The 12,940-nt window shown below is 40.2% G+C and overlaps 1 protein-coding gene across 1 annotated transcript in view; it reads right to left on the bottom strand.

The window, feature by feature from the left end:
* PTPRK (protein tyrosine phosphatase receptor type K) overlaps positions 1 to 12,940 on the bottom strand; it is a 379,785-nt gene that overhangs the window by 152,147 nt on the left and 214,698 nt on the right. Inside the window, exon 7 of the mRNA XM_053938166.1 lies at positions 8,199 to 8,492. Coding sequence (XP_053794141.1) covers positions 8,199 to 8,492 — 294 coding nt within the window. The remainder of the gene's footprint in view (positions 1 to 8,198; positions 8,493 to 12,940) is intronic.

Raw genomic sequence — 12,940 nt, 5'->3', positions numbered from 1 at the left:
TCTTTATAAATTACATGGAACTGTTTCTGATATGGCACAAGCAAAAGTGTTTATTCAATTAATCCATAAAACCAGTTTTAGATAGATAAGCTAGTTCCTCTCCATTTGAGTTGATTTTATTTTGGTTTCTTAATCAAAATGCTTTATATCAAATTAAATGCATTAGAGAAGAACAATATCAGCTTTATTAACCAAATCTGTAATTTAATTTTTAAAAAATCAAGTTATTTTGACAAGAGCATTCTATAAATCTGTTGACTGTCACTAATTATATTACTTCCTTAATTCTTCATTAATCAAGTTTGGTATTGGCTGTTCCATTATTCTGTTCTGAATTAAAGTCAAGATGACAAGCTTTTAATTAGGTGAACCCGAGCCTTCATGTCAGTATTTTTAATTTTTGTTTTTCAAGTGATCTGGAGCTTTCTAGGACTGCTCCTGACTTTTATTTGAAAACAGCAAACAAAACCAGATAACATTAAGAGCCTTGAAAAGCCATTTTTAGGTTTCTGGACCTACTCATCATCTGAGGTGTAACTTGACATCATTGCTGCTTAATATGCTCCTCAACTCATTGTTAAATGGAAGCTATTTCATTATCATTTCATACAAAAGCATCACATGGTCCATTCCCCCTCTCAGCACCAGCAGGAGGATTTACTGAAAAATAAAGTGAAGAGAGTGAAATTCACTCAGTTCTGCTTCATGCAGTCTAGGTTCAAATTAGGTAAAAAGAATTATGCTGCTCATTATTAAAATGAAACAAAGTTTAAAAAAATAAAAAAGCAAACAAGAATTAAATAAAAAACAAATATTTATCTAGCAGAAGAAAGCCGAAAGAATTGATGCATTTAAGAACCAGGGCTTTTGGGAAGAATTACATTATATCTCTTTGTAATGACTTTGGAGAGAGGGGGAGAGGAAAAATATTGAATGGAGGGGAGAGGAAATATACTGAATGCATTTAGTAAATCTCATCAACATCCCGTGCCACAGCACAGACTCCTGGTACTGCTTTCCTCTTCCACCTTTCCACTCCTGCTACTCACAACCCTCCATATCTAATCCACACTACTCTGTCAAAAGTGCCAAAATAACTGAAAAATTAGTATGCTTCCAAAACATTTTAGTGCTGCAATGATCAGAGCAACTTAAAAAACCTTATTAAAATTTTCCCTGATTAATTTTTAATAGACTGATAAATGAAAATACAATAAAAGCCAGTCCTATAAAAGTTTGTTTTATTTACATACTTACCAATTCTCATACACTATAAAATTAATATTGCATTCCTGAACAGTTGAGAGACCTTAATTATGAAACCAAACTGAAGCATCAAACACACTAATCAATCATGCTATTTATTTCAGCTGAAATTAAAAATAGAAGTCACAGTTCAAAAAAAGAGCTGCAGTATTCTAAAAGGGAAAGACTATCTCAACCTGCAGTTATGTTTTTAAAAAGCAGGCACAGACCAAAAATCTGTTAACATCAGCTCCCCAACTTTGCAGAAGCTCTAATCAGGCTGTGAGTTATCTGGCCTGGGTGCACCCATAGCACTTTCAAGTACTGCAATATGAATTATTGCCCACATCCATTCTTTTACAGCTGGAATGGGCACCATGGATTAATGTACTGCAATATATTTTCTTGCCACAGACAGTGCTCCTCTCGGAAGTGTGATCTATTGACTAGTTACATGCACTTTGGATAAATCATGGCTGTCTCAGTGTGCTGTGGCAGGCTCTGCTCTGGGAAAAGCCACCAAACAAACCAAAGTGAGGCAAGAGATGGAGAAATTGCTTGAGAGACAGGGGAGCTCTGTGTGGTGTTGGTAGCTGCTCCTTCTCCTCCCCCTGCCTCTACCACACAGTGAAGGGGTATCCTGACCTTGTGTCTTTCACCAAAAAGAGACCCAGTAACTTTAAACAAAGTCTTTGCACCAAACTCTTGACTGACCAGTGTGTCAAGTGCCAATGACCACAACCATATCTTGCTGCAGGTTACTCATCCGTCCCTGCCCACTGCTAAAGACTTCAAAAGAAGGGAGAAGAGGCCACTACAGACAACAGAGGCTTTGAAATGTGGGTGGCCATGCGAGAGAAGTCCACCTATCCAGGTCTGCTAACCTAACTCCAAGCGAAGATCATCAGAGTGATGTACTGCTGAATATTATACTATCCTATAAAAAACTAGCCATGAACAAAATTATTCCCAAAAATGAAGCATGAGAGAATTCAGGGAACCCATATCTTGTGTAACATGGCACTTGCAGTGTCGCAGGAAGAAAGTTTCCTGTGCAGAGGGAACTTGCAGCTGCAAGTACCATATAAATGATACTAAGCAAGGCTGAATATAGCAAACAAAAAAACGTTGAAAACTAATTTAGGGTAGGTCAGTGTCTGAACTTGCAGTTTATCACCAATTCAACTGAGTCATCAGCATTGCACTCTTTTGAAAAAGATGATACCGTGCTTAATTTACACAATCTGACAAGAACTTGGCTGGGCAATCTGCTTGGTCCCTTGCTAGGTAAGTCAGATGCACTACAGTCCTTTCTTATAGATATAAGCATCATTACGATTCTATATGTGGTATGGGTATCTCAGCAGTGGCAAGCAGCACAATAAGCAGAGCATGCTTGCTGGTGCCAGGTGATGGTCCAAATCAGATGGCTCTTCTACAGGATGCCTTCTCAATAACAATTCTCATATTCAGTCTTAATGGGAATATGATGAAGTTCCTTAGTCCAGACTTTGTCCATTGTTTTAATACCTCCCTGCTCCACCTCCCCACATACAACCCGGTTGGTAAACCTATATGGAACAGGACTCTGGCGCATTTGGAATCTGATAGCAAGATCTTAAATGGTTCCAATTACTACCTGGCCAAAAGCCCAGAAACAGTCACAAGTGCTAAACATATTTGTAAAAACAACAGCAACTTTTAAATATTGGTGTCATGAGGGCTTTTCTGGAACGACAAATGTAAAATAATTTTTAAAATATCATTAATTTAGTTTCAAGTTGTTCATCTTTATTTTATCCTTAAAATGCATTCAAACTGTAAACAACAAAAATATGAGCAATAAAAACATGTAATTTAAGCATGTATTCAAATCAAATGTATTCACATTGTCCTTGCAGCTATAGTCTTAAGTCCATAACAATACCTACTTTGAGGGAAATAAGATAAAAATTCTGCTTGAAACAGAAAGATAGCTGATGTCCTGTAAGGGTAAAAATTTCCCTCTGTCACCATTCAAAAAAAAAAAAAAAGGTTGAAAATTACACATTTATCTGTATTCTTTTAAAATTTTAAAAAGGCTTTTTAAAAAAGCTTTTTAAAATTTTAACCAATTGCAGTTGCACTACTGCAAGGGACACTAATGAAGAGCACAGCTTATCTGTTCAGTGCTGTATATTGCAGAAGCCTCCTGTGATGTTGACTGTACCCAATTTTATAAACACATTGCCTCATAATCCAACATCCTAAATTCTCTTGTGCAGCGCACCACAAAGCCTATAAATCCAGGTCCCCACCCTGAACCCTGTGCCCTGTCTCTGCAAGTGTGAAAGGCAACAAACACTGAGTGAAGTAGCACTGTGTACGTCCCACATCAGCACATGCAGATTCCACACTGCAATGTCCCTCTCACTCCATTCATTTTAAAACTAATTTACAATTTTTATGTAACCATAACAATATTTTAGTTCTCCAGATAGCTATGAAGGGTCACATTCTCAATGGCAACCTCTCTGGGGTCCCTCTGTTATAAATCCCAAGACAATGATCAAAAGCATTTGAGCTTCCTTTTGTTTTTCAATATTTTTCCATGCTTTGCTTTTTTTTGTTTGTTAGAGGAGAATTCAGCAGTATCCTGCACTATGTGTATATTGTTTTTGAAATTAATGCATGTGGAAACTGTGCACAAACATTCTGCACTTGAAAAGGCAGCAGAAAGCAGTCCAGTTCCCGAGCCTTCAATTGCAGATGTTCATGTGCCAGAATTGCATCACTGAACCAGCATCTCCTAGTCTGGTGCCTTGAGGCTGACTGCTACCAATAGCAGGTCTCTGTGACAAATAAAGATTTTGAACAATGAAATAACAATAATGACAATAGCAATAATAATAATATAATTGATAAATATTTTTCCTTTCTCAGCTCTGCTAAAGCTATAAAGCTTCCCTCCTGTCCTTACTCATTTCATTATCAAGACCAAAGAAATGAAAACACACAGCACTCTTTTCTCTAACTGTTTTACAATTCTTCATGTTTTTCTGAAAAATCACACCCTTGTGATGAACTTCAGTAAAGTAGGAGCAAGCAATTCCACTGTGTACATATATTAAGCTCTGGACAGGCTGAACTATTGACCTCCTTTGCTGCCAAAATATCAGTTAATCATAAAGCTGAGCTGTGAGCTGTTACTCAGAAGCAGCAGCCAACATTAAGAGAACAACTTCTAATTTAGAGTTGAAAAAGCAGGCTAAGTGGACAATTTTAGATTATCACGTATTTTCTACACCCTGCCCCTCTCCCCCTATCCCCTCAAGAGAAGAAAGGCAATAACAACTCAGAGGATAAGCTCAAAAGGACAACACACACCAGAGCCACAGAAAACAGCCTTAAGGATTACTTCTGGTTAAAGTGTTACTCTCTGCCTTTTGTTTTGGTGTTAGAATCCTGGAGAAGTGAATAATCTGAGCAATGACCCCAGGCAAGAGGTGATGTCAGAATGAAATAAAGCTCAGGTGCCCTGTGAGGACCGAGGGGGAGTCAGTACCCTTCGGGATCAGCAGCTGAGAACATAGTGCCTTGGTCATACCATCATGGGTGGTGCTTAGAAGAGGAAATAACAAAGCATACACCTGGCTCTCACAGAGGGTAATGTAAGAAAATAGCGTTTTACTTCAGATGTTTCAGGCTTCAGCCATTTAAAAACACTCAGTGGTTTCATATATTTGATTGCTCAGCACTATCTTTAACCACAGACTGATAAAACAACACATCTAACAAAATGCCTTAGCTTCAGCACAGGAAGGATTACCTGGGAAATGCCAGGTAGACAAACAGTCTGTCAGAGGACTTAACTAGTGGAAGAATTATCCCTTCATTAAAGAACAATTTTGATTAGCATTAGTGGAAACATTTAGTAAATGAGTCACCAGACACTAGTTTTGCTATGAGGAAGACAGAAAATGATCTAAATACCTAATAATAAAAGTGCATGCATGACAATGAGGTAACTATGATCATCATTCAAATCACTAAGGAGTAGAATACATCTCCAGCAAAGCAGAGGGCAACTGATCAATAATATGTTATTAAGGAATAGCATGAAATTATAAATATTGAATGAATTATGAGGAAAAGGTATTTTAAACTTCATTTGAAAGCAATACTGATATTTGCTTAAGCATTATACAGAGACCAGAATAATAGCTTATTCTCATTATTTTTTCAGCAAGTTTGCTGTTGCTGCTTGGAATGTAAACTTTAATCCTTACAATCTCATCAGATCAACATTCACTAATGCACACTTTTTAATCTGCATAGAGAGCAGTCAAACTTCATGTTAAAAATTCATTTATTTTCCACCATTCCATATGATACTGAGCAGATAATCAATTATAACTTGTTTCAGAATTTGAACTAATATGTAAAAAACTTGTGGAAAGAAAAACTGACAAAGAACATTGACAGAAAGAGAGAGTACCTGTCTGAAAATAAGTGAGCCTGTCAGAAATGAGAATTAGGAATAATTGAAGAAACTCCAGAAAGAAGATATTCCTGCAGAGATGTCATCTAATATAGCACAGTAAATCACCTGCCAGTCACTGGTACAATACCAGCAGCAGCAGATACTGCAGGGTGAGATATTCCATTATTACCTTTGCCTTTTCTTATAAATCTTCTCTTTGGAAGAGACTAATTTTGATGCTTATAATTTGCCTTTTTAAAGAAAAATACAAGTATATAAAACCAAAAAAGAATCATATTGACAAGGACTTGCAGTTATCTATCAGAAGCCTTGGGAGAACACAGAAAAGGAAGGTCTGTCTCATTTTCCAGTCAGGTGAGGAGGCAGCAGGGTGTTCAATCTGGTTCTGTCCCTGACTCGTCCCTGATGATGTGCACAATATTTCAGTCTTCACAAAGCCTTGCTGACACACTTTCTTCTAACTGAAACTAGCTAATAGTAACAATTATTTGCTTTCACTTTAATGAAATAGGAAGAATCAGTCTTACTGCAAGGTAAACACCTTGAAAATTTATTATTATTAAAATAACGCTGTCACAGAAAGTTCAGAATTTTCTTCTCAAGTATTTTTTGATGTGCTTAATTTCATAGTGGATTAAATAGAGTCGATTTTTTTTCCTCAAGCCAGACTAGATTTTGGAGCCTTACATGTGAGTGTTATATTAAAAAAAAAAAAAATAACATGATTTCCCCTAACAGGGGAATGTATTCGAAAAATACATCACATAATTACTTCCTTTCCCAGTAAAAATCTTTACTCTGTCACAACCTGGGTAAATTAAATTACATTTTTTCAAGTGCTAGGAAAACAACCTGAAGATTTCAATTTGCTAGTCTCGGCTCAGCCTTTTTAAAACAGAAGCAGTTTTCCAACTCCTACTTTTTCAGACGAATGTCTAAGCCAATTCTGTGCAATAAACCAATACTTTAACCCTACTTAGATGTCAAAGACTGACACCTTAACTGAGATAGACACAGAGATCTCTCTACTTCACTGGAAAGACAGACAATTATAAATACAATCACAAACTCAAAAAGGTGCCTTCAGCTAGGTCTTACTCCAGCTTTGTGTATCAGCTTCTGACAGGACTGTGAGCAACTTTAAAAAAGATTCTCTAATTTTCTGGAATTCATACCCACTGACCTAGTCTGCTAGAATTCCTGGCTTCTGGTCCAGACCCCGACACTCTTCCTTATTAAACAAAATGAGTGTTCATCCATCAGACATCTGTCTTCAACTTGTGAAAAAAACTATTTCTATTTCTGATTCACATATGCACATATATATATGATACATGGAAACCTGAGACTCCAGCTTGTCCTTCTGATTACTTTAATGTTATTTTGAATAGATGGTTATCAGCACTCTTTGCGAAATCAAATACTGTGTCAACTTTAAAATACTGTCAGGCCCTAGAAGTCCTGAGACTAGGAGGGGAAAACCCACCATTTAATTTATGCTTATTTTCCTCACAGTTTGAGATTCAAATCTATAATTTCTCTCCCCTGCAACTATGAGACATAGGTATTATCTTTCTTCTCGTGAAAACTGAGATTAAAATAATTTTAAGTAGCTTTAGAAGGAACAGAATATAGCACAAGTTGACAGTACTTAATTTTCTTGGTGCTAGCAACTCTGGGGCACTCTGAGAAACAGGAAACAGACTGCAGGGCTCAGCAACACAAGTCAAAAATGGAGAAAACACTCCATTTTTTAGTTGTAGAACACTATTTTCAATTGTGTTCTACAATTTAGAGAATCATAGAATATCCTGAGTTGGAAGGGACCCACAATAATCATTGAGTCCTACTCCCAGTCCTGCACAGGAGAGCCCCAAGAGTCACCATGAGCCTGAGAGCATTGTCAAAACACTTCCTGAACTCTTGCTGCTGTGACCACTTCCCTGGGGAGCAGTCATAGCTAGAGATTTTAGTAGTTGTATTTTAGTTCTTGGAGATTCTGTCAGGCCACATGTAACTGCTTGGGAAAAGACAAATTATGCAAAAGTACACTACTTTTTTTTATTTTCACAATTCTATTTCTTAAACATATCCTTTTTTCCCATGCAATTTGCTTTATGTGCAAGTTTACTTAAAATGTAATTGAAAATATGAAGGTGAAGAAACAAGGAGGTCAGGATTTTCCAGAAATCAAGAGGTCCCCTTCCTTATGTGATGAAAAGTAAAATGTTTTCTTAGATTTCTAACTTCCTACCTCCTAATCTCCAAGGCTTAGCAACCTAGACAATGACCAGCAAAGCAGAGGACACCTCAAATCCTTACTGATCCAAAAACTTGGGGATCCTATGGGTGTGAAGGGAATGCTTAAGGTCTGATACAAGTTAATGGGAGCCAACAGGCCTGCCAATCAATTAAACCATAAAGTAAACAGTTTTTGGTTTTTTGGTAATTTTTCCAGAGCAACACTCACCAGCACACTTGGTCCTGGTGATGAGTGGTGGTCCTGGCTGCCCCGTGCCTCCTTCGCCCGGGCGGGTGAGCAGGACCCGAATCTCATATTCGGTGTCAGGGTCCAGGTGCCAGAGCTTGTACGTTGGTGCGTTGACAGCGTGGGTCTCGGTCCAAGTCCCGGACGTCATCCGGTACTCCACTTCTTTCAGGATAATGGGGCCATCCCCAATGATGGAGTTGGCATTCAGTTGGATAAGCAAGTATGTGGGCCCAACGCCCAGCAGCTGTGGGGGTGCTATTGGCCGAGGCGGCTCTGCAGGGGAGACAAAAAACAAGCCACAGATAAAACAAAAGCTGGAAAACCCACTAAGAGGAGGGATCTCTACACAGGAAGTTGTCAGAGTTTGGTCAGCAAAGATTCGAAATCTTAGAAACAAATTCAAACTGACATCAGTGAAGAAGAGCTGAGGAGAATTGCAATGGATGGAAGTGAGTGGTGTACCACTGGCATCTGCTCAATGCTGTATTTTCCTTTTAAAAATCTCAGAGACCACAAAATCCTGCCTGATTTATATATTGCTGCTGCTTGAGACTTTTTTTCTGAAAAAAACTATGCTCATTTATATAATTTACTATACCAATAACTTGAGTTTTTATTTTATTGACTGAAGCCACATTTGCACTTTCCTTATAGAAAGAGCTGCAAGAGATGATACACTACCCCTGCACAGAATATTCTTAAAAATGAGTATCACTGCAGTTAATCTGAAACCCACTGGATGCAGTTAGGGAAAAGGATACAGACACGTATTACAGGCATTCAGAATACTCAGAACTGAGTAAAGCTGCCAGAAGAATGACAAAATAAAGACATATGGCAACAATGTATAATATTTTATTCTTTAGTAAGTTACTACTGATTTTAAACTTCAACAATAGGATGTGTGCTGCTTTTTGTCATCCCCTCTTCTCATCAGCTTCTGCCTGCCTACATATTTCAATGCAGCTGCAAAGTGAAAAAGGTAATGACAGACCAAACAGAAAGAGGTAGTCCCCCCTACCCTGAGAAATGTTAACATAGAAACATTGCCTCAGCATGATTTATTTTAAGAAACAATCACACGCAACAAGTATTTTTCTAATAAAATAAATTCACTGATAAACACGGAAGGTTCATTTTCATTCCAGATGGCTCATATTTCAGCTAATTTGTTTCAGTTAATTAGGCAACAGTGCTAAATTCAGTGCACACAGGGGTTTCACATAGCAGCGATGCAGAACTAACAAATCAGCAACTCTGAGCAGGTAGAGAGGATCTCATGGCCAGTACATTAAAAAGAACTTTTAACCCCAGACCATAAGATTTCCCTAGCAGGGGACATTCTATACAACAGAAGTTGACACAGATACATTGCGCATATTCTGCCTCCCAGGGATGATGCCACCAGTGTCAAAGACAGAACACATGGTGGGGAGTGGTGGACCTCCTTTGACATCCCATCCACCCTGCATGATAAAGTTCAGGTAATGACTCCCTGGTTCTGCCTGCTTCTCTATTTCCAGCAGCAAACCTTCCCTTCCAGGTACCACAGCTTACTCCAAACATTATATTTACCAGCTCTATAAGCAACCAAGTTTCCCAGACTTTGGCACATATTTTGCGGACTTTTTTCTAAATTAGCTGCTTCTCAAACCACTCAGTTTAGAGACTGGGGAGTCTGTAGCCACGCCATAGTGGCTGTAATGGGAGCTGATTTTTTCCTCCCAGAGTGAAAGGTGAGTGCTCCAAGGTATTTCCATTTCTGCTTCAGGACAGAGACAGGGACAATCAGTAGTTGAAAGGGCTCACAAAGACATAAAGAAGTTGTTGGAACAACAGCATAATTTGGCCCTGTCAATCACCCCCACTGAAAGATTATGTAATGTCGCTGTCGAGCAGGACGGGAACAGAGAACTCTAGATCAGAAGGTAAAGAAAATGAGCTCTGATTTATTTCAAATATACTGCTCTATATATAGAGAACATCGAGAAGATTAATTTCATTGGTCTTAGAGTAAAAACATGTCACACCATTGGTGTGCAGTGAATGACGCACAGTGGCAGAGCATATCTATAAACAATGTGAATAACAAGATAGATTAGAGAATTATTTACATTCTTTCCCAACTGTTTCCCAGGCTCTTGCCTGGTTAGAAAACCTTTCTCTTTCTCTCTGACTGAGCTGAGAAAATCCACAATGTAAAGCACTGTATGTTTTTAATTTCATTAACTGTTCTGACAGAGAGCCGAATCCCCCATCCTGCGACATTTCCACAAAAACACACATGCACTTTTAAAAGAAAGGCCCCCAGTTCTTATTAAAGACCCAGAATCAAAGATCATCAAGGGCCCATACCCACTGATAACCTGGGGAAGAGGGTACAGGTGTGTTTCCACTGAGCAGGGCCCCAGGTGGATTCCTGGCGCATACATCAAATCCTACCTGGATGCCGCGCCCAGAGAAGACACTTCACCTGAACACTCTCTCAAGGCACCTCAACCAACCCAACCAGACAACGCAGTTGCGTGAAGATGACGAAAAAAAAAGGACACTACTTCACCCAACATCATCTCCCGTGTCCTGATCACCAGAAGATACCTCCCATCACCAGATATGGCAGACATTATTAGACCATCCCCTGTTATCCTCTTTCCCTCTTACCTCTTCCCTCAACCCTCTACCCTTTCTCCCTAAACCCTACTTTTATTTATTTTATTCTGTTAAGTTTAACAAAGGGGGAGAAAGGAGGGAAGGGAACCAAAAGACTTTTAAGAAATATTAACAGGTGCTTTCCTTTGTTATCATGTCAGAGCACACCACACCCGGACGACCAGTGGCCACCCAGATAACACCACCCTGGATTACACTACCCAAGGCACCCCAGATCAGCCTGATCGCTGCCACAACGCTCACCATCCTCATGTGGTTTCAAGCAATGGGAGCATGGCTTGTCCCACAACTGAAAGAAAATGTTTGGATCACGCTGGCAAAGTCCCTCAAACAAGAAAACTTTTGCATGGCCATGGGCAGTGTGGAAGACCTGCTTTCTGCATGTCTGGTGGGAGTCCCCCTGTCACCAAGGGATTATCCCTATGCAGGTAAGAAGCCCAATCCTGTGGGCTCCTGGGACAAATGGACGTGGATTTTGCCACATGCACCACAGGAGCCCCAGGAATTGGATCTACTGGGCTTCTCGAGGGCGACATATTATATCAAATTTAGACACAAGCCCTCGCTCAAAGATTGGCAACAGCCACAAGGCTTCGTGAAAAAGATTGTAACACCTCATGACAATAACTATATGATTGACTGGTGCAATTATACCAGTGATACACTATCTGAGTCCTCCTCGTACCCCAGAGAGCTCCCCAGGGGAGTGTTTCTGATCTGCGGTGACAGGGTGTGGGCTGGGATCCCCTCTAAGATTGAAGGAGGTCCCTGTAGCCTTGGCCAGCTTACTACCCTGACACCCAACAAAACCCAAATTCTTGACTGGAAAAGAAGAGACTTGTCTTGCAAAAAGAGATCCTATACACAATTCTATCCAAATTGTGATTCCCAAATGTATAATTGGAACAAGGCTGCATCTATTTTTCTGCCATGGTACACAGTAGCCAAGGCCCTCAGGGAGCTTTCTCACCTCAGGTGTTGGCGTAGTAAGCAGGCCAATGCCACGTCCGCCACCTTATCAGATCTCTTGGCGGACGAGGAAAACACCAGACATGCCGCACTACAGAACAGAGCAGCCATCGATTTTCTGTTACTCGCCCACGGCCACAGCTGCGAAGATTTTGAGGGACTGTGCTGTTTCAACTTCTCTTCAAAGAGCACATCCATCCAAGCAAACATCAAGTGGAGCCAAATACAAGTTGAGGACATCAAAACCGAAAGCCAGGCTGTGGATGTTATGAACAAACCGCTCACACAGTGGGGTGTCCCCGCATGGGTGGCCTCAATTCTAAAAGGACTGCTGTGGATTTTACTTATAATTTTCATAGTCTCCATTGCTCTGACCTTCTTCAAAAAGACTCTTGTAAAGACTTTAGGGGACATTTATTTAATAAATAGAAAAGGGGGAGATGTGGGATGTACCCCTGGGGACAGCAGCTCAGGGATGCCCTAGGAGACTGCATTTGTGTAGAACACTTTCCCAGAGTTCCCTGCTTCCCCATGCAGATGAACACATGTCTGTCATCTGACAGTTTATGCTTGTCATCGCCCCAAGTTCTAGAAAGTTCCCTGTTCTCGATAACCTCATTGGTTCCCTCTGCAAACCACTCCTTCCCTTTTCCCTCATTGGTTCAGTTTATGTCACCCCATCCCTGCTCCTCCCCTGTGCCCTCTTCCCATTGGACAGTTTGTACCCTAACCACGCCTATCCTGCCACAGTTATATACCCTGGCCCCTCCTTCCCCAGGGCCTCCCGGAGCTGTCTGACCCTGCTTGTGGTTGTCTCCCTGCTCCTGTTCCTGCTCCCTTTGTCCTTCGACCTGTCCTCAATAAACCCACGTGGATTTCAGCAGCACGAGAGTCCTCCTGTCTTTTGGTGGAGCTGCATTACTCTATCTGGGTACCTGTTGATCAGCCAACAGCGGGTCACCCTGCAGGACTCGGTCTGGGGCAGCCCGCAATTAACCTTTTACCCTTCTTTGGCAATATATGTGCTTATGAATTAATTTAGATCACTACCTACCTCAAAGCTCAGAAAAGCAGCTGGCCAT

The sequence above is a fragment of the Vidua chalybeata genome, chromosome 3, assembly GCF_026979565.1.
Source record: "Vidua chalybeata isolate OUT-0048 chromosome 3, bVidCha1 merged haplotype, whole genome shotgun sequence".
NCBI classification, from domain to species: Eukaryota; Metazoa; Chordata; class Aves; order Passeriformes; family Viduidae; genus Vidua; species Vidua chalybeata.
This window is presented reverse-complemented; position numbering and strand designations above follow the sequence as displayed.